This window comes from Notamacropus eugenii (genome assembly GCF_028372415.1).
Source record: "Notamacropus eugenii isolate mMacEug1 chromosome Y unlocalized genomic scaffold, mMacEug1.pri_v2 SUPER_Y_unloc_1, whole genome shotgun sequence".
Lineage (NCBI taxonomy): Eukaryota > Metazoa > Chordata > Mammalia > Diprotodontia > Macropodidae > Notamacropus > Notamacropus eugenii.
Genome location: NW_027325109.1, coordinates 356,478 through 378,851, shown reverse-complemented (window position 1 = coordinate 378,851; position 22,374 = coordinate 356,478). Strand labels below are relative to the sequence as shown.

The following is a 22,374-nucleotide window of genomic DNA, read 5'->3' as shown; positions in this document are numbered from 1 at the left end:
GACTTCCTGATGCAGGGCAAAAAATCTATTTACTACAACATGTTGCCTCACATTACCGAGGTTGCTACGGTATCGTCTCTGAAACGAGGAAGTCCTGGATACTTCACACTTTCAGGTAGTTGCCAGACATGTGATTCTGGCCAACATAAACCTTCTGGTTATCCTAATTGCTGGTCTATATAAAGTAGATGATAACAGCACTGAGTTGTTCTAAGAATCAGATGACAGCATATTAGAGCACTTGCCACACCTTAAAGTATTTTCTAATTGTAAACTTTCAGATTTACCATTAAAATGACATCCATCCAATTTAAATACTGGAATAGAGGGTTAAGAGAATCTTTAGAATTCTAAGTCAAATGGAAAAATCTTTCTAAAACATGTACATCAAAGTGAAAATCATGAGGATTGCAGGTTTAACTTTGAGTTTGGAGGCAGTTTTTCTAGGCATTTGATACCAAAATTCCAGTTCTGTCCCACTGCAAACACTGTAGTAGTTGGTTCAGCATTTTAAGCTGGTGACCCTTGGATTTACTGGGTACTCTTAACACTGATATTGGGGTTCTTTGGGCATGCCTAAGATTGTAAAAAGTAGTGAGGTGATCTGAGGTCTCATTGACCAAGGTGCAGATAAGACAAGTCATTTCTTACTTAAACGTCACAAATGAACAACCTAAGGACATTTCTGAAATTTTCCACTTGACCTTGCTAGGCATTCTGGTTTCTACTTCCCTCCCTTAAATTAAAACAAGTCACATCAATTTTTTTCTGAAAATGATCCAATTTCTTCAATTTCTTGAAGTGATTAAAACAAAGTAGAGTTGTTTCCATGACATATGAAGTACATTGGCAGAACACATTATCTACAAATAGGTCGGTTTCGTCTACTCAGGAGAGGAGGAAAATGAAAAACAGGTTATAATCTCTCTTACTGATGTAGACAAAAGGGAAAGGAAGAATAAAAGAATCCCTTCTTCTCAAATCCACTTATTTTTATTTTCTTTTCATTCTAAGACTGATTTTAATGTATTATTTAATGTGTTATTATCTTTCAAGTTGCCTTTTCCTCTAATGTCTTCTCAAAGGATTCATACTATATTCCATAACACTAAGACCCTGGAGTTAGTCCCTTCCCACCTTGGTACGTGTAGAGACTGCTGGTTTCCCAGGATATCCTATTATCAGATGAATTGACTGACAGGGAAATATCTCTCTTGCTTTTGTAATATATTCAAACTAAAAATTTTCCTTTGGGTCAACTCTGATTTTAATGCAGCATATGTGGCAATCAAGAATAAAAAAAAAGCTACAAACACCTGGAGGGATTTTTAAGTTTATTTTCACCTTCACTGGGAATTTTTTAAAAAGAAATTATCTAATTAAAAATCTTAGCTGTTTTGTGGAAATTATATATGAGTGTATGATGTATGTGTGTATGTACATATATATAATATTCAATTTTCCATATACATGTATACATCTACATACATATGGAATATTTAATATTGCTATATTACTCATGGTTATTAGCTTAATCACTTTTGTGATTTATGTTATCTTTCAAGATACAATTATGAGAAAAAATATTCATAAAGAAAGTTCTATTATACCACTGAAGAGATAGGTATTAAATATATCAAAATTTTACCCAGGCTCAGTTTCTTCTGTTGACAACAATGGTATCTGTCTGTGATGCAGACTCTAAGGAGAGGTCATAGGACGTAAGGAGATCTTTGTGCAACTCCTTGATATTCTGAACAGTGAGAGGTATTCCTAAATCTCCTACTTACAAAATGTCTTGTGATTGATACATCTTAGATTCAAAGAGCATATGTCCCTTTCTTTTCAGACTGCTTTCCTGGGATGGAAGCAATGGACAAGTGGAATGAAACAATATCAGTAAAACTAACTGAATTCATTCTCATGGGCATCACAGATCACCCTGACCTGCAGATCCTCCTTTTCCTTCTGTTCCTCTTCATCTATTTGACCATAGTTCTGGGGAACCTGGGCTTGATTATCTTGACGAAGATTGATTCTCACCTGAAAACTCCCATGTACTTTTTCCTTAGGAATCTGGCATTTATTGATCTTGGATACTCTACTGCCATTGGCCCAAAAATGTTGGTTAATTTTGTTATCGAGAAAAATACCATTTCTTATACTGCATGTGCAACACAATTAGTTGTCTTCATAACATTAATGGTAAATGAACTTTTTATGCTATCAGTGATGGCCTATGACTGCTATGTAGCCATCTGTAGTCCTCTGCTGTACATAGTTATCATGTCAGACAGAGTGTGCTCCATCTTGGTGGCCATATCATATCTATACAGCTCATTTGAAGCACTATTGATTACAATTAAGATTTTTAATTCATCCTTTTGGAAATCTAATGTAATTAGTCATTTTTACTGTGATAGTCTCCCCCTCATAAGTATTTTATGCAAGGATACAAAAGATGTAGAATTAATTCTTCTGAGCCTTTCTGCTTTCAATTTAATTTTCTCCCTAGTGGTTGTTCTTGTTTCATATGGACTCATTCTTATGGCCATCCTCAGGATGAACTCTGCTGAGAGCAGATGCAAAGTCTTCTCCACCTGTGGCTCTCATCTCACTGTGGTGGTTATATTATATGGGACACTAACTTTCATGTACCTGCAGCCCAAGTCCAGCCACTCCTTTGATACAGACAAGGTGGCCTCTGTCTTTTATACTCTGGTCATTCCCATGCTCAACCCTTTGATATATAGTTTGAGAAATAAGGAAGTCAAAGGTGCCTTGAAAAGAGCCCTAGAAAACTACTGAAAATGTCTTCGTTTAGGTACCATATAGAACGAGATCCTATTTGATTATTAGAAGCAAATATACAAGCTATGACATTTATTTGACCAGTGTTATCAGATTTAAAGAAGAATAATTTAATCTTGTAAAAATTAAGGCATTTGCCCTCAGCTTAGTAGGTTTTAGTGGCAGGAAAAAGATGTAAATTGAGCTCTTTCTGGCACAGAATATCAGACTCCAGGCACCAAAGTGTACGGGTTTAGGGCCCGTACCCCCAGACCAACAGCTCTTACTCCTACCAGCAGTGCCCTTCAGTCTTGGCGGAGCGAACTGTGAGCAATGAATGGAGCGGGAGACGAGATAGTGAATAACTCCGTTTATTCCAGCTAGCTCATGCACTTTTATGGCCTTAATTACGTAAGCATCTCGAGCAAGTTTTAAGCTAGTTTAAGCAAGTTTTTACTTCTACTTTCCAGGAAGTATCTGATAGTAAACAGGGGCAGAACCCTTCCTCCCAACGCCATCTTGTCCATGCCTTATCAATCTCCCCTCAGTTTACCTGAGCCGTGACTGGTGTACGCCATCCAAGAGGGTTGAGGGTTGGCAATTCCCTTACACCAAAGGATTACTCTTCTATCTTCCTCCTTCCCTCTGCCTCCTCCATCATCTCCCCACAGTCTTTTTCATGGGTTTCGCTTCCACTTTCTGTGTTATGAACCATACAATAAATGTAGAGGGTTAGTAGGGAAGAATCATATCCATGTTATGACTGACAAGTAAAGCTTTTATGGCCTATGCTTGAGGAAGGTACAGACAAACCCCACAAAAGAGGCAAGTAGACACCTGATCTGCATCATGGAGCAAAGGAAATTTCAAATTAAACTGTGATCGCACCATGGAGCCAAATCTAAGTTGTAGGAGGGTTTTCCCAAGTACTCATATGTCTCAATATAAAGGATTCATATAAATGCAGGAGGGAGGTACAAGATGAAATGTTGTGGTCTAGTCACTAGTATTAAGTCATGAGATAAGGTATATGACATGTTAGATGACACAGAGTATATTCTCAAAACATCCAGATTTTTTAGATTCAGCATGGACGTCTTGGCCTTCATCCTGCCAGAAAATGAAAGCGTGATGCTGGGCTGGATTTGTTGCTCTTTTTCATCTGATCCTTTTTAGCAAGTAATGATTCCTCTGTGGCCTTACATGTGTAAAAGGCATTGATAAAATAACTATAAATCACCCCCTAAGTCATTTTCTAAGAACCGGCATTAAGTTTTTGAAGATATTCTTAAAACCTTTATCAACAAAAAACTTTTCAGGCAAATTATGCTCTCTGTCCATCTACCATGAGCAATGGAGGGTGAAGACTCACATGGTGTAATGTCTGATTTTTTTTTCAGTCCCAGCGAGTCTTGAAAACTTAGTAAGAATTTATTTAAGATCGACATCTATATAACTGCATTTAGAAAGGAAGTACCCACCTTGGAAAAAATTACCTCGTCAAAGCATATTCTGATCAGTTAGGAAGCATTTATTAGGCATTATTTTTGTAAATACTTTTCTGTGTATTACCATGTCAGAGGACCTGTGTGTATACAATACACAGAGACTTGTAAGAAGTTTTACTATATATACACTCATGTGCTACACATATAAACATATATCTCTCTATATGTGATACGTGTGTGGGAGAGAGAGAAAGAGAGAGAGAAGGATAAGAAATCATGAATAATGGTTTTGGAGAGGTGGGTAACATAATCCAATTAATCACAATCCCTAAGTAAATCTTTTTAAAGTGTTACATTGGAGATCCCATTGGTAAATGGGTAAATTAGGCAAAGGTTATATCGGAGATATACTTATTTTGATAAACAACTCAGTGACACGTTGAATTTGACAGAAGATTCAAAAGTTATAAATTCACCTGATTCGGTTTTCTACAGAGATCAGAAATATGTTGTTTGAACCTAAGAAAGTTATCTAAAATGAGTTATTCAAAAGGGCAATGAGCTGTCTTATATGTAGTAGGTTCCCCTTCACTGAGGACCTTCATCCAAATTTGTTGGATTATCATTTTTCGTCACCATGAACAGTTTCTGAGACATATTAATAAATATATAAGAAATAATTAATGCTTAATAAATTTTGGCTGATGGATTAAAATATACCTGAAAAGAGCAGCACAGCAAAACTTAAAACTTGGGACAATATCTCCCCACCCCCAGACCAAAGTTAATATTAAGTTTAAATTCAAGAAATGAACTGGTAAAATGAGCAATTAACAACAAAATAACTTGACCACACAAAGCTACTATGGCAACAGTGAAATCTAAGGCATAAACTTAAAAGAAGATATCAATGTGAAAATAGCTACAAGAAAATTCTCAAGGAAAAAAATACTAAATGAACACAAAACCAACAAAAATTTCTGGAAAAGTTTAAGAAAAAACTAAGAGGAAAGCATTTAGAATATGATATTCTAGAATGCCAAGGAGCTAGTATTCCAACCAAAAATAACCTTGCCACTTCTTACCTCCCTTTTAGCCTCCCCTCCTCTTTCTTTTCCCATTCCCTACCTACTGCTTGTAGAACTAGTTAGATTTATATACTTAATTAAGTTTGTTGTTCCCTGCTTGAACCAAATCAGAAGAGAGTACCTCTCAAACAATGCTCATCTCTCTCCACTTTATCCTTCTCCTGCAATATAAGTTTGTGCTTCTTCCTGTGATATAATTTACCATTTTCTCCTTCCTCATTTTCATATCTCCTGTTACAATCCCTTCGCAGGCTTAAATCACATTTTTATCATAACATCATTTACTTTATACCAGCTCCCTCTATCTGTGGATATCCCTTTTATATTTTGCAATAGATATACAATTCTCAAGATTAACAAGTATCCCCTTCCCTTAAAGGGAGGTAAATAGTTTGCCTATATTGAGTAACAAGTTTTTCTTTTCCCCGTTTACGTTTTTAAGCCTCTCTTGAGACCTGCATTTGAAGATCAAATTTTCTTTTGAATTCTGGCTTTTGTGTCAGGAAGGTCTGGAAGTCCCTTATTTCATTGAATGTCCATCTCCTTGCCTGTTATGCTGAACTTTGCTGGATAATTGCTCCTTGGTTGTAGTCCCAGTTCATTTGCTCAACAATATCATATTCCAATTCCTTCCATCTTTTAATGTAGAATCTGCAAGGTCTTGTGTGATCTTGACTGTAGCGCCTCAATATTTGAATAGTTTCTTTCTGGGTGCCAGTAATATTTTCTCCTTCACGTGATAGTTCTGGAATTTGGCAAAGCTATTCCTTGGTGTTTTTAGTTTGGGATCCCTTTCAGGAGGTAAACGATCGACTCTTTTGATGACTATTTTGTCTTCTAGTTCTAGGACTTTGGGGCAGTTTTCCTTGATGATTTCTTGGAAGATATTGTCCAGGCTGTTTTTGTTTTCATCATGGCTTTCTGGTAGGCCAATAATTCTTAATTTTTCTCTCTTGGATCTATTTTGCAGGTCAGTTGTTGCTCCAATCAGATATTTACATTTTCTTCTATCTTTTCATTCTTTATATTTTATTTGACTGATTCTTGATGTCTCATAGAGTCATTTGCTTCTAGTTGCCCACTTCTAATTTTCATCAAATTATTTTCTTCACTCAACTTTTGCATCTCCTTTTCCATCTGTTCAATTATTTCTTTTAAGGAATTATTTTCTCCAGTTAGGTTTTGTGCTAGCTTTTCTATTTGTTCAATTTTCCTTTTTAAAGAGCTGTTCTCTTCAGTGAGATCTTTCTTCATACTTTTAAAATCATTGGCCAGATTTTTTTTCTATTTCCTTCTGCGGCTCTTCCAAGAATGTTCTTTGTGAATGACACCAGTTCATAGGCCGTTCTGAAATTTCCGATGAGAGTACAGTCTCAATATTGATCTCTTTGGTATTCATGTTTTACTCCTTGTCCCCATAGAAAGATTCTATGGTCTTGTCCTTCCTGCTTTGCTTCTTATTCATGATGGTGAGGCTTTGTGTGTTTTGGCCTCTGGTTCTTTCAGCTACAAGCTAAAGAACCTGGTGCTGAGCTGGATATTGTGAGAAAACAGAAGACAAGTGAAGTCTTTTTGTGTTTCCCCGGTTTTGCCCTGGAGCTACCTTGTTAAGTGTTGGGGAGGAGTGGTCTGGTCAAGGGAGATCTCCTCAATTGAACTAAAGCAAAGACTATCTCAGAAGTTGGTGATTCCTGCTGCCTTAATGTCTTCCTTTCTCCCCTGGAGTGCTGAGGCATGTCTGGGATCCTGGTGTTTGTGGTTTCGAGATTCCACTCCCCTGGAGCTCCGGATCTCCTCCTTGTTCACTGAAATGGAGTTGTCTGGGACAGCTCTAGTCCTCTGCTACAGTAAGAGGAATACTCCTTAGTGATTTTCCTAGCCTCACGTGTTATGAGACGGTTTAACTCTTCTGCTGATCCCAGTTATCCAGAACTTTTCTAGGGAAATATTTTATGGTTCTTTCAAGGTCAACAAGGGGAGGGGGAGCATTTTAGCTCCCGGAAGTTAGAGGAGGTGACTTACAGGCATTTAATCTATGGGCTGATAGTCTCAGGAGCAGCTGTTGTAGATATCTGGAACTCCTTGGCTTTCACTCACTCAGCTCCACTGGATTCCCACCCTGAGCTGCTATCCTGCCATGCTCCTGCTGCCTCAGACTACCCAGGGGCTTTCCTTCTCAGCTCTGCCATGCTGTGCTGTGCACTGTATGCTCCTCTTCCCCAGTGGAACAGATCCTTCCCGTGAACCTTCCAGTGTGGCTTGATCTGTGAATCTGCCAAAGTCTGTCTCCTATTGGATTCTGCACCTTCATAATTTGGTTAGATTCTCTTTTTAGAGGTATCTGAAGGAGTTTTTCTAAGAGCTTAGGTGAGTAGTTGCTCTCACTCTGCCATCTTGGCTATGCACCGCCCCCCCCAACCAAAAATAACCTACCCAGAAAAATTGAGTGTAATCCCACAGGAGAACAAAAAGGATATTTAATGAAATCAAGGACTTTCAACTATGCCTAATGGAAAATTCATAGCTAGTTAGAAAATTCACCATTCAAACTGCAAGATTCAAGAGAAGAATGAAAAGATACACATGAAAGAGTAATCATAAGAGACTCAATAGAGTTAAAATGTTTACATTTCCATATGGGAAGATTAAAAAATGTACCACCTAAGAAATGTTTTCATTATTTATAGCAATTAAAAGTCTATACAGACAGAGAGTATGAGTATGAGTTGATTACTTTAGGATGATCTCAAAAAAATTGAGTGAGAAAGAGGGATGAACTGGGAGCAGGGGTAATAAGCAGGCAAAATGGGGAAGTTTTTGTCCACATAAAAGAGATGTGCAAGGAAAAACTTTAATAGTAGAAGGGTGAAGATAGTGGAGAAAAGCCAGGAAGTTGCCTGAGTTCTCCTGTTCTCCGTGGAAAAAACATTATGTCAAGTCATTTAAAGGTTTCTGGAGCAACAGAGCCTCCAAAAATACAAAGGGAAAGAATTTTACAGCTTAAGATAACTTATAGGGACATCGGAAAAGACAGTTGGGGAGCACAGCCCATTGGAGATGTCGTCTGTCATAAAAAAGAAGAAAGGTCCCACATGTACAAACATATTTATAGCAGCTCTTTTTTGTGGTGGCCAAGAATTTGAAATTGAGGGGATGTCCATAACTGGAGAAAGCTGAACAAGTTGTGCTATATAAATGTAATCCAATACTATTGTGCTATAAGAAATGATGAACAGACATGTTGTAGAAAAATAATTGGAAAGACTTACATGAGCTGATTTTGAGTGAAGTGAGAAGAACCAGGGGAACAATGCACAAAGTAACACATTGTGCAATGATCAATGATGATAAACTTATCTCTTCTTAGAAACGTAATGATCCAAGACGATTCTATAAGAATCATGATGGAAAATGATATCCACATCCAGAGAAAGAACTGATAGACTCTGAATGCAAATTGAAGCATAATATTTCCCATTTGTTGTGTGGCTTTCCCTTTTGTTCTGCTTCTTCTTCCACAATATGATTAATGTGGAAATATGTTTAATATGACTGTACGTGTAAAACTATATCAGATTGTCTGCTGTCTTGGGAAGGGGGTGAGGAGGAAGGGAGGGAGAAATAATATAAATCAAAATCTTATAAAAGTGAATGTTATAAACTATTGTTACATGTAATTTGTAGAAAAAAGAATACTATTGAATTACGAAAAATAATAGAGGGGCAAATGGAGCTGGAGTGATATTAAGATACTTAATCCTCACTCCCATTGCTATTTGCTCAACTAAAGTAGAATCTATATAGAGACCCATTCGGGTACACAAATCTATTTTACCCAACAGGGAAAGAAGTGGTGAAGGCTATAAGAGAGATGGCAAGGAGAGATAAAAGGGGAGGAATATTAAGGGAGACATTGAAAAGAGACAAAGCAGACTTTTAGAGAGGTACATGAAAAAGAGAATGAAGGATCAAAAGAATAAAATAAGAAGAAGGGAAATGTACAGTTGGTAATCATACATGTGAGTGTAATGAACTCACTCACAAAAACAGAAGCAGATAGGAGGATGGATTAGAAACCAGAATCCAACTATATGTTTTTTTAATAAGAGACACACTTGAAACATGATACCAGTAAAATGAGTTAAAATAAAGAGTTGGAGTAAAATCTATTATGCTTCACCTGAATTAAAAAAAAAAATCCTACATTAGCAATCATCATCTAAGTTGAACCAAAAATAGAATTAATCAAAGGGATATACGAGGGAACCATATTTTTTGAAAGGTAACATAGACAATGAAGTAAAATTTACCAAAGAAGTTGCAGTATTTCTCTGATAAAGGTCTTATCTCTAAACTGTATAAGTCACTGCATTAAATTTATAAAAATAAGAGTAATTCCACAATTGATAAATTGTTCAAACGACATGAACAAGCAGTCTTCAGAAGAAATGAAAACTATCTATAGTCATATAAAATTATCTAAATCACTACTGATTAGATAAATGCACAATGAAACAATTTTGAAGAACTTTTTTATACATACCAGAAATGACAAGTGCTGGACGAAATGGGTGAAAGTATGTAAATTAATGCACTGTGTTCTGGAGAACGATTTGGAACTGTGCTCAAAGGACTATAAGGCTGAGTCTACACATTGACCCAGAAATACCACTGCTAGGTTTGTACCTCAAAGAGATAAAAAACACAAAGGACAGATATGCACAAAATTATTTTTAGCAACTGTATTTCTGGTAGCAAAAAATTGAAAATCAAGGGGATTTTCATGAATTGGGGAATGACTGAACATGCTGTGTCACATGATTGTAATAAAGCACTATTTTATTCTAAGGAAATGATGAGGGGGTGTTTTCAGAAACAAATGGCTAGACTACTATGATGATGAAAAATGCCATCCACCTCCAGAGAGCTAATTGATGAACTCTGAGTACAAACTGAAGCATAATTTTCTTATTTATTTATTTTTGGTTATGTGTCTAAAATGGAAATATTTTGTGTAGTTTCACATGTATAATTGATATAATTTTGCTTACAGTCTCAGTGGCATGAGGAGGGAATTTGAAGGAGGGAGAAAATTTGGAACTCAACATTTATAATGAAAAGTGTGTTAAAATGAGTAATTAAGAACTAAAAGATAATCCATGAAAGACACAAAATAATTACAGAAGCTATATGATATTTGAGAATTCTACCAAGAGGAAACCAAGACTTTTATGAATCCAATTAGAAAACTCTCTACAGAAATCAAGATAGATTGGATAATGGGATAAACATTTGTAGCTCATGGGTAATTTAATCCAATATACTGAAAATTACTATACCAGTAAAATGAGATAACTGATACAATTATTTACAAATCAAACAATCAAAGTTATATTTTGTTGAGCTAGAAAAATAATAATCAATTTCATGTGGAATACCAACAGATCAAAAATCTCTATGATAACAATGAAAATTAAGTTTCAAGGAAAGGGATCTCTCATTATCAGATCTACTACAAGCCATTACTCATTAAAATGATATGATACTGGTTAAGCAATTGAGAGGTTTGTCAGTGAAGCCAATAACATTTTACAACATCAAACAATCTTGGTAGCATATTGTTTTATAAAGACCACCATTAAGGAGGAGGACTCAGGATTTGACAAGAACTCTTGGATAAACTGGAAAACAGTATGTCAGAAATTAGTTTTAGACAAACACATTACACTAAGACAATCGCTAGCTGGATATATGACCTAGATATAAAAGGTCTTATCTTGACCAAATTGGAGCACTAACTAAGAAATTACCTTTATAATCTATGTATGAGGCAAGAGTTCAAGTCTAATCAAGCAATAGATATGATCATGTGACAAAATAGATGGTTTTGGTTTTATAAAATTGAAAAGATGCTGCAGATACAAATCTAAGGTAGGTATAATTAGAAAGAAAGAAGTGACTGTGGGAAAAATCTTAGTAGGAATTTTCTGTGATAAAGATTTTATGTTCAAGTTGTATGAAGAACAGATTCAAATTTATAAGACCAAGGTAGGCTATACTGTAATAGATGGTCAAAGATATGACCAATCAGCTTTGAAAAGAAGAAATACAAGCTATCCAAAACCATATGAAAAAATGCTCTAAATCACCAATAATTTGAGAAACTAAATTAAAACATCTTTGAAGTTATCCCTCACACATTTCATACTGGCCAAAAGCACATAAGAGAAAAATAACAAATTCTGGAAGGGTTATGAGTAAATAGGAATGACAATGCACTGCGTGGAAAACTGTGAGCTTGTCTGGTCATGATGGAAAGCAATGTGGAACTATGCCCCCAACATTATTAACTTTTGCATGACCTTTGAACTCAGCTATTCTAACTACTAGACCCATTGCCCAAAGAGATTCAAGAAAGGGAGAAAACAATGAGAGACATGACAATATTTGTAGAAAGGCTCTTTGCATGATACCCAGAAAATTAGAACCTAAAGGGATGTCTTCTACACAACTTGGAGAATAAAAATATATTAAAATGTTATTGGGTCAAAACAAATTATAAGATGTACAAAAATGGAAGAAGCGGGGAATTTTATATGAACTCATGAAGAGCAGAGTAGAACAAAGAGAATAATTTACATAGTGAGAAGATCACTACATAAATCACTATTTTGTCACGTAGACCAAACTTCGCTGAAATATTTAGAACATTGATCAAGGCCACAATATGCTACAAAGGACAAAGACTGAAGATGAATGACATCACACATGCCCTCTCAGACATGGAGTTAACCAAAATACAGAAGAGAGCATATATTTTCAAACATAACCAATGGGAAAGTGTTTTGTGAGCTATGCATTTTTAAAAGAGTTTTACTTTTATTTGCTGCATTGGAGGGAGACAGGCAAAATGAGAGGCATGGATTAGAAATGATTGTAAAATAAATAATATTAAGTGAAAAAGAAAATAATACCTTTAAATTGCTTTTTATTATTCATTAGTTGTTCCCGCCAATTTTTTTTGTTCCCTCCAACTCTTTGTGACAGCATTTGGGTGGTTTGTTGTTGTTTTTGTTTTTTTGTTTTTTGGCAGAGAGACTGTAATTTCGTAAAATAAGCTCCAGCTCATGTTAGGGATTAGGAAACTGAGACCAAAACGAATAAATGGCTTCTCCAGGATGGCAGCTACTAAATATCTAAGGCCAGATTTGAACCAAGATAGATGAGTTTCCTGACTCCAGGCCTGGAACTAGATTCACTGTGACACATAACTGACCTTAAATAATTGCATTGACCTAAGAGAAAAAGAGGCACAAAACTTCACTGAAGCAAAGAATTCTTTAAGAAAACAGAACTGGCCAGTTAGAACATGAAGCAGAAAAATTCACTGAGGAAAGCAGTTGCTTAAAAATTAGACTTGGGAAAGTTGAAGCTAATGACCCCATGAGATATCAAGAAAAAATAAAGAAACATAAAAATTAAAAAATAAAAGAAAATGTAAAATATTTCACCAAAATAACAGCTAATTTGGAAAATAGATCAAGGAGAGATCATTCAAAAACTTCTGGCTGCCTGACAACCCCCAAACCCACCCCACCCCCCAAAAAAGAAAGAGAGAATAAAAATCATATTTCAATTAATTATCAAGGAAAACTGCTTTGATATATTAGATCCAAAAGGTAAAATAGATATTGAAAAAATTCAGGAAGAAATATCCTGAAAGAGTTCCCAAAATCAAAACTCCAGGAATATTATAGTAAAATCTGAGACCTCCCAGGTGAAAGAAAAAATATTTCAAGTAGCCAGAAAGAAACAATTTGAATATCGTGGAGCCACAGCCAACATCACAAAATATTTGAAGCTTCCACATTAAAAGAGAAAAGGGTTTAGAATATGATATTCTGAGGGTCTACTGAGCTAGTATTCCAAGTAAGAATAACTACACAACAAAACTGAGCATAATCCCTGAAAAGGAAATAATATTAAAATTATATATATGTATATGTATGTATATACACATATATGTATAAATGTACATATATATGTATGTGTGTGTATATACATATGTATATACAATTAAATAGAAAACTTTCATATATTCCTGATAAATGACCAGAGCTGAATAGAAAATCTGCCATACAACAGGCTCAAGAGAAGTATATGAAAGTTAACATAAAATAATAATCATAAGAGACTCAACAAAGCTAAACTGTTTACATTCCTATACATATGCAAAGATGATATATGTAACTCCCAATAACATTATCATCATTAGAGCAGTTAGGAGTCTATGTAAGCAGAGAGCATAAGTAGGCTTCAGTTATGTTGGAATAATCGCCAAAAAATGAGAAGGCAAGAAAGAGGGATGCACTGGTATATGGGAGAAGAACAAGTAGAATGGGGAAACATGTTCTCATATAAAAGATGCACAAAGAAGAGCTTTCATAGCAGAACAGTACTTCACAGATAGCACACAGGAGGCATTGGAGTTTTTGGACTCCAGTCTCCAACAGGTTCACTCTTGATCTGGTCAGACAGGAAGGAAGACAGCTTTGCAGGGGTTAATAATCTCACTTTACTCTAGTGTAGTTTTCTCAAAGGCTTGCTGATAATGGGACCATCAACAACTACAGCACTCCCAATTCACCCTTCTTGCAGAGGCTGACTAAAAGGGGGGGGCAACTACCCCTGTGTCTCCATGGAGTCCATCGACACAGGTACAGCTTGTGCATTCCCCTAAATCACCTTGAGTCTTGATGGGAGATTGTCAAAGCACACATAGATTCCCAATGGTCCCCCGTGGTTTCCTCACTCTCTGGTCAGTGCTTACTTGCTTCATAGGGCAACAAACAAAGAAGACATAATGCCAACAATGGCCTCACAGGTTAACTATAGCAATATCATCATTCAGGGCAAGCATAGTAAATATCAGTTGTCACCTCTATATCTTACCGCACAGCCTCCATAGGACTGCCTAGCACTAGGGTCTAGGAATTACTATCTAGGATCCTTGGGGTTATTTCTCGAAATATTACCTAACACATGGAAACCAGACATTGCCATGACCATCGATCCCAAGAAATTAACTTTAGGAAGAATAATAAAATCCTCCTTACATGCAAGGACTAATGGAGTGGGTGGCAGTTATTGTTTGAAATTAATTGTCTCATGAAGTGGTTTAAAGAGGAAAAAAAGAGAGAGAAGGACAGATAGAATAAAATAGGATGGAGGGAAATGTACAGTTAGTAACCATAACAATAAATTTGAAAGGAATGAGCTCATCAGAAAAATTGAAGTGCACTTCAAGATGGTCAAGTGAGGAAGAACACCTCTGAAACCCTCCAAAATGTCATTCCAAGCAACTAGAAAACCACCTCAGAATTTATGCAGAAGCAAGAAAACCTCTTAATAGCAAGGCAGGAAAGTTCGGTCTCACTGGGATGGGAGGGGAATGGGACCCACCGGCATCAGCACCCAGCATTACAGCAGGGGACCAACAACAAGGCTCCAAGTTTGGCACAATCCAGCAGCGTGGCACCACACTGCAAATGAGCAGCACCCTAGACTAGTGAGCCCTCTCTAAGTGAGAGTAAGCACTCAGCAAGGCCCCACCTCTATAACCTCATCCCCAGCAAGTCATCAGCAAATCCTTGGCCCTATTGTTGGCCAGTAACGAAGCTTTGACCCAGAGCTTCTCAACAGGGAGAAAATGTTTCTATAGCAACCCAGAAGCTCTAGCAACCCTGGGGCAAACCTACAACGAGATTACTCTTCCAGGGTCAGCCACCAGAAAGACTGTGTTACCATAACAACCTAGCAGCAAGACCCCACCCCTGGGACAGGCTGGAAGGGAAGCCTACCCTCTAGTGAAAACAAGAAACTAAGTCTTGAAGTCCACAAAAGCAGCAGTAAGACCCTGAGCTTCAAAGCAAAATGGTTAGGACAGTGCAGGCCTAGAGACAAACTCTCACATAAAAATACCAAGTCACAAAAAAGATAGAAAGAAATGAACCAAACAACAAAATAGCAAAAGTGAATATAGAAAGTTACTATGGTGATAGTGAGGATCACAGCATACGCATAGAAGAGGACAGAAGTATCAAAATGGCTGTATGTGAAATCTCAAAGAAAAATGCAATTTGATCTCACTCTCAAAAAAGAATTCCTGAATGAGTATCAAAAGGTTTTCAAAAAGAAAATTAAAGAAGTAGAAGAAAAATTGGGGAAAAATGAGAATAATGCAGGAGAATCGTGAAAAAAAAAGAATCAATAGTATGGGAAATGATATTCAAAAATGTAAAAAAGAATATGACTTCCTAAAATAATGAAATTAAACAAATGGAAAAAGAAATACAAAAACTCGCTGAAGAAAATAAGTCCTTAAATATTAGAATTGAGCACGTGGAAACTAATGACTCTATGAGATATCAAGATATATTAAAACAAAACAAAATTTTAAAAAATAAAATTGTGAATTTTCTCGTTGGAAAAGAGCTGACCTAGAAAAAAGATCCGGGAGAGGTAATAAAAGAATCATAGACTATCTGAAACCCCATGATCAAAAAAAAAGAAAAAAAATTAGTTCTGAAAAACGTTTTTTCTATAAATTACCAAAGAAAACTAACCTGTTATGTTAGAAGGCACAGTCAAAACAGAAATTGAAAGAATACACTTATCATCTCCTAAAGGAGATCCCAAAATGAAAATTCCCAGGAACATCATAGCTAATTTCCAAAGCTCATACATCAATGAGAAAGTAGTTCATACAGCCAGAAAGAAGCTATTAAAACATTATGGAATTATAGTTAGAATTACAGAGGATTTGACAGCTTCTTACATTTAACAACAGGAGTGCTTGCAATATTATTTGCTGGAAGGCAAAGGAGTTAAGGATTACAAGCAGGAATCACCTACTCAGCAAAATTGAATACACTATTTCAGGGGATAAATTGGATAACTAATGAACTAGAGGACTTTCCAGAATTTCTAATTAAAAGACCAGATCTCAATAGAAAATTTGACCTCCAAGAGAAACATACAAAGGTTAAAAAAAGAAACAATAAAGCATAAGAAATTCAATAATGTTATGCTGTTTATATTTCTATATGGCAAGATACTATTTGTAACTCTTAAGAACTTTATTACTATAAGAACAATTAGGAATGTATGTAGAGAGAGGATGTAGATGTAAGGTGATATTAATGGGAAGATACAAAACAAAATAAAAAAGAAAATTGCATTGTAAGAAGAAGGAGGAGGGAAATTGAATAGGATAAATTATCCAACCTTAAAGAAGCATGATAGAGCTATTATAATGGTGAAGAAGATGAGGAGGTGGCTAGCAAAATTGAAATCTTACTCTCATCAAATGTGGCTCAAGGAGGGAAAAACATATGCACTCACTTTGTTATGGAAATCTACATTACTTTACAAGGAAGGAAAAAGGGATGGGTGTAACAGAAGTGGGGGAGGGACTGATAAAAAAGAGGGTAGATTGGGGAAGGCAGTGATCAGAAATAAAACACTTGTGAATTAGGGGGTGAGAGGTGGGAATAAACAGGGGAAAATAGCATGGAGGGAAATTAACATTTTTCGTAACGGTAAATGCAGATGGGGTGAACTCACTTATAAAATGGAAGCATATAGCACAATGAGTTAAAAATCAGACTCTTACAACATATTGTTTACAAGAAACACATATGAAGCAGAGAGATATCCACAGGGAAACGTGAGGGGTTAGAACAGAAACTATTATGATTCAACTGAAGTGAATGAAGCAGGAGTAGCTATCATGATGTCAGACAAAGCAAAAGCAAAAATAGGTCTAATTAAAAGAGTTAAAAAAGGAAATCTAGTCTTGCCGAAAGGTATTATACTCTATGAAGTCTTAGTAATGCTAAATATATATGTACCAAGTGGTATAGCATCTAAAATTTTGAAGTCGTTGAACGAGTTACACGAGGAAATAGGTAATAGAGCTATACTAGTGGGGAAACTCAACTTTCCCCTTTCAGAATTAGATAAATTCAACAACCAAAAAATATACAAAAACAATAAGAAGTTAAAGAGGTGAATGAAATTCTGGAAGAGTTAAATATGATCTATCTCTGGAGAAAATTGAATGGGACTAGAAAGGAATATATATATATATATATGTTTGTTTGTTTCTGTGTTTTCAACAGTACATGGCATCTACAAAATAATTTGCGATGAACTAGGGAATTGAAAACCTCAAAATCTCTTTTGGGGATTTTAATTTGTGTTCCAAGTAAACATTTACAGTGATTCCAAATATGTCTTTGAAGTCTGTGCCTTGCTGAATAAACCCAATTTCATCACCATAAATGGCAAACCAATAGCTTCTGCCTCACTTATTAATCACCTACTCCACGCTATTTTGTTCCCCAAGGCTATATCCATGATACATCGCCTGCCCCAGGTCAGAGGATAATTATTTTTTGCAAGATGGCACCTGGTTTGCCTATGAGATAGCTAAATGGGCTGCTCACTGGGGTCCTTGAGAGTCATCAAAACACTGCTAATATTATATGTTGATCCTCCCACTAACTATTCTCCCTTAGTCATAGGTACAAAAAATTAATATAAGGGTCACCAGACACAAAGAAGTTCTTCAAGATGGACTGTGGGTTATACCAGATGGTCCCGTCTTTGCATCTAAATGATTAGTGGCCCTCCTGTTCTATCAACTCCATGTCCAGGGACATATGGGGAATGAGATGGTTTGACGTCAGGTTTTATGCAGAGACCCTTTGTGGTGTCTTTCTTGTCAACAATCCAACTCTTTGAAAATGAATACTGTGATGAAAGGGGAATGTAGTGGGCAATTCCTACAAGCTGAACACCTGCAGATTGGTTTTGTTGAGTTGTGAAAGGCTCTGGGTTACAACGATGTTTTGGTAGATAGAGATTAATTGAAGCCTTGAGTAAAAACCTTTCCAATTGAACATTCCACCACAAATATAGTACCAGGGTATCTGATAAAAGACATAATCCCAATATTTGGCCTGTTGTGCACTATACATTGCAGCCAAGGGCCACACATGTGCAGATACAACTAAGAAACTCTTTAAGTTTCTTAAGTTTGGAATGACCTTGAAATTGTTCACCCCTTATCACCCGCAATAATCAGGGGAAGTTAAATGGCTAAACAGGGAAGTTAAGACTTTTGGGGGAAATCTATTCCAGAAAACACAATTAAAATAATCTGATACTTCCCCTTGTGTTGTTCCAGTGTAAAAACTGATATAGACAGTGTTGTGGATTGTTAACTTTCGAAATTGTTTGGTAGGTCACCAACCACTTTCTAGAGCTGGACACTTAGAACATGAGGCTAGCTACAATGGAGAAAAGATAAGATATGTGGTCTCTCAGTCTAATTTTCTTTCACAGGTCTGGAAGGAGGAAGACCAGATGCAAACTCTGCCTTTGGAAGAGGTGGTACGTCCATTTAAGACAGGAGTTTTCATGTAGAATTATAACTCCAAGAAGACAGGTTGCCTCTAACTCTCCTGGAAAGAACATTCCCAGGTCGTGCTGACAAGTCATTCTCTCATAAAGATTGAAGAACAGATGACCTGGATAGATGACTTCCATCTAAAACGTATGTGACCATGACCAATAAGATGCAACCTTGATTGTAGGAAAATATCAAATAAATTCTTAATTCACAAATGTTAACTTATTAAATGATAATAACTTTCAAAGAAAGAAGTGGGAGGGGGAATTCCAGGAGGAAAGGCCAAATAAGAGCGGCAGTGGGAATGCATAAGGAATATTCAGAATGAGACAAGCTAGATTGGGGTACAAGAAGCTAACATTGGCCCATTGGGTCAAATTTTCAATACATATTAAATATAACCATTAAAATATTCCATAAAAGGTATTTTTACAGATAATAAGTCTAATTCCCAAATTATTTCCATATATCTATTTAGGAATCAGGATGATATAGAAAGAGACTTTAGTATTGAGTCCCTATTGGGTCTTTGTTTCCCTGGAGAAGGGACTGTATAATGTAATTTTTTTTCCCTGAATTATATGAAGCTGGAGACATATCATATAATGTGTTATAAGGAGAAGCTATCAGATGCTTCAGGAACCCGGAGAAACCTTAGCAAGATTTATGAGGCTGGGTCATATGAGCTTAGGCACAGCTTTCTTGTTAACAGGTAGGTTGTATTTATTTCTCATGTGTTTTATTTTGTTTCCTTTCTTGAACCGTAGCTGACCAATGTTATAAAAATCAAAGTAACCTTCAATGTTATTCTCAAGCTACCATTACGTCTCCATGGTACTTGGAAGAACCCAAGGATGGAGCACTGTTCAAATACCTTTTCTAAGAAATAAAGCATAGCTCTGAAATAGAAAAAAATACTCATTCAACATTTATTATTTTAATCTTGAGCTCCCCCCCGCCAACTCTATACAGATCTGCAATTCTTGTTCAAACTTAGAGAGCTGTCTGGGATACTGAGAGATTAATTAACTCCCAATGGATGACACAGCTAATCAGAAGCAGGAAAGGAGGGATTAGAGACGAATTCTCAGCTTTGTCCTTGCTTCATCATGAGTCACAGCAGGGCATCCTGACCCTACATACATTTCTGTCATAGTGTCTCTCAGATGACATCAGACCTACAAAAGGACATAAGGAATTAGAAATAATGCTTGACTACCTGGACTAATAGAAGCGTGCTATACCCTGGGGAATTTAATGATTTCCATAGGTTGTGGGTAGGCTATATTTGATAGTTAAAGGGAAGAACTTGGACTCTCAGCTTGATGTTGCCTGGGACGTTGTCACCATGGCAGCGCTTTCTTTGAGTAAAACTAGTGTGATACCTGTTCAGCCAGGCCTGAGGAGAAGGAAAGTTAAGACATGATCTGAATGGGATTTCTAATCTGAAAAAGAGTAGCTTATATTTATACAGTGCTTTAGGGCTTGGGGAACCTATCTTGCATGCAGTAACAGCCCTTTGGGATCAATAATTAGGCTTGTCCATTGCAGCAGTTTGGGACCTTGGGAAGGTTACACGAAAGAACGAGACCTGACAGGTAACAATATAAAAGCCGTTGAACTTTTGTTGCAACACTATTTTAAACTTAATTGTGGTTAAAAAAAATTAACATAAGCAGCAAAATAACAATTTATCTGACATTACTCTGTTAAAGATAGAAGTGATATAAATGCTCACTTGGAAAGGACCCTGAGGAACATGTTGACTAATTGGTGTGTGAACTAGGATAGGCCTTAAACACCCCACCGAATTCACAAGTTGGAAGATGTCTAGCAAAAGGTAGCATACTTCCAAGTTGCACTGTGTTAGACATAGTCCTCTGCTTTATTCGTTGCCTGGGCATGAAATCAGTAATGTGCTGGGAAATACTGAATAACTGACTCTTTGGGAAAAAAATGAACACAATCTTCTTTTAAATTTAATCTACATTACGAATATTATCTCCACCAAATTCATGAATTTAGACAATTAGCAAAGCAATAAGTTAAGCATTTATACTTGCTGATTTCCAAAGTATAAATGATTACACTTAAAATTTAAATAGTTAATAGAGTAACTAGGCCTGGTTTCAGCAGATCCTATGATAAAATTCGACTCTCGTCTTTTGGCCAGATTTGATCTCAGTGGGGTAGGCAGAATACACTAAATTCCTCCACCTGAATTCAATTTAATTTCTCTATTTTTGCTATGAGTACACTCTGCCAACGAATCACTTGGAAAAGGTAACTTTTCCAAATGTCCTTGGAAAACGAGCTTCTTTGTCAATGAAAGATGGAGACTTAAAATTCCCTTTGTAGAGTTTGTTTGGTCAGGCCACAGTCATCATCATTCTAATTTTGCTGTTATTGACACATTTGAGCAAAACTTAAACAAATCACAATCATGCCCTTACAATGTGTTCTGGAACTCAGTTTTGAATTTTGGGCTCACAATACCGACGTCTACCATGACCCAAAGTGATTTCTTTTAGCTTCTTTGCCATTAATCAATGACTTGTAGTCTCAGAATTTACTCTCTTCTCCTAATCAGTTGTGCGGATTGTGAATTTAAATATGTCTCACCTAAAGCACACTTGAAAAACTTCAGTGGTGGCAAACTTTCAGCCTCCACAAATATGTCATTTGAGTTTTGAAATTTGATTTCAAATATAATTTTGCTTTCGTTTTCCTGAAACTTGCTTTTATGACATTTCTATGTATTGTTCTTATTTCTACTTTGATGAGCCAAGCAGAACCAGAAAAAAATCTTTCTTTCTGGACAATTAAAAAAATTTGAAGACAGATGCATTATCCTAACCAATTCCAAGTCTTCCTTTCTCTAGGCTAATTATTTCCACTTTATTTATCTAATATTTACATGGTAAAGTTTCAAATATTCTTCCTACCAAAAACATATCCCAGTTTGTCAATATGCATCCTAAAATGCTGTGTCTATGAATGAAGCAAACTTGAGGTTTCATCATGCTACTTGAGAATGGAACTCGTGCTCCAATTCATTCTAAACATTATGCTTCCATAAATTCTGTCTAATATTTTACTCACTTTTTGAGGTATTCACGTAATAACTATGTACTTATATCAAGCATAAATTCAGCAAAAAGTTCTCAAGGATTTTAATCTATGGCAAATTTCATCTTGAAATTTTCATCATTACAACTTAAGATCATGATTGATTTCCTCAGAAGAGAGGGACTTGTAAAATAAATTCGTCAATCAATATTGGTTAAGAAATTACTATTGGTCAACAACTTTGCTAATTGCTGGGCATAAAGCTCTTTTAGCTTTATCTTGTTCTGTTACCAATAAGCCAGAAATACTACCATTTATCTCTTTAGTTTCCAGTCTCTTCTTCACCATGATAATTGTTCAGGTGTCCACTTCTGAATCACCTTGGCTAACCTGAGGACATGCTCAACAGAAGGGAGACAGAAAGTCTTCTCCCCCTATGTTTCCCACATGATGGTTGTCCCTGCTTTCTGTGGGACACTCCTTTAAATATGCCTGCAGAACT

At 36.2% G+C, this 22,374-nt stretch overlaps 1 protein-coding gene across 3 annotated transcripts; it reads left to right on the top strand.

Moving 5' to 3' along the window:
* The first annotated feature begins 1,863 nt into the window (after window positions 1–1,863).
* Window positions 1,864–11,457, top strand: LOC140516980 (olfactory receptor 8K3-like). 3 transcript variants are annotated; one of them, XM_072627834.1, is made up of 2 exons: window positions 1,864–2,790; window positions 11,440–11,457. In XM_072627834.1, exons 1-2 carry the CDS (start codon window positions 1,864–1,866, stop codon window positions 11,455–11,457), a joined length of 945 nt encoding a protein of 314 aa, XP_072483935.1. The 3 variants fall into 3 exon arrangements, with proteins under 3 accessions (XP_072483935.1, XP_072483936.1, XP_072483934.1); XM_072627835.1 differs by lacking the exon at window positions 11,440–11,457 and adding an exon at window positions 3,805–3,810; XM_072627833.1 differs by lacking the exon at window positions 11,440–11,457 and having other exon boundaries at window positions 1,864–2,808.
* The last annotated feature ends 10,917 nt before the right edge of the window (window positions 11,458–22,374 follow it).

Bases quoted from the DNA above. Each gene is read 5' to 3' on its own strand.
- LOC140516980 (XM_072627834.1), top strand. From the start codon at position 1,864: ATGGAAGCAATGGACAAGTGGAATGAAACAATATCAGTAAAACTAACT.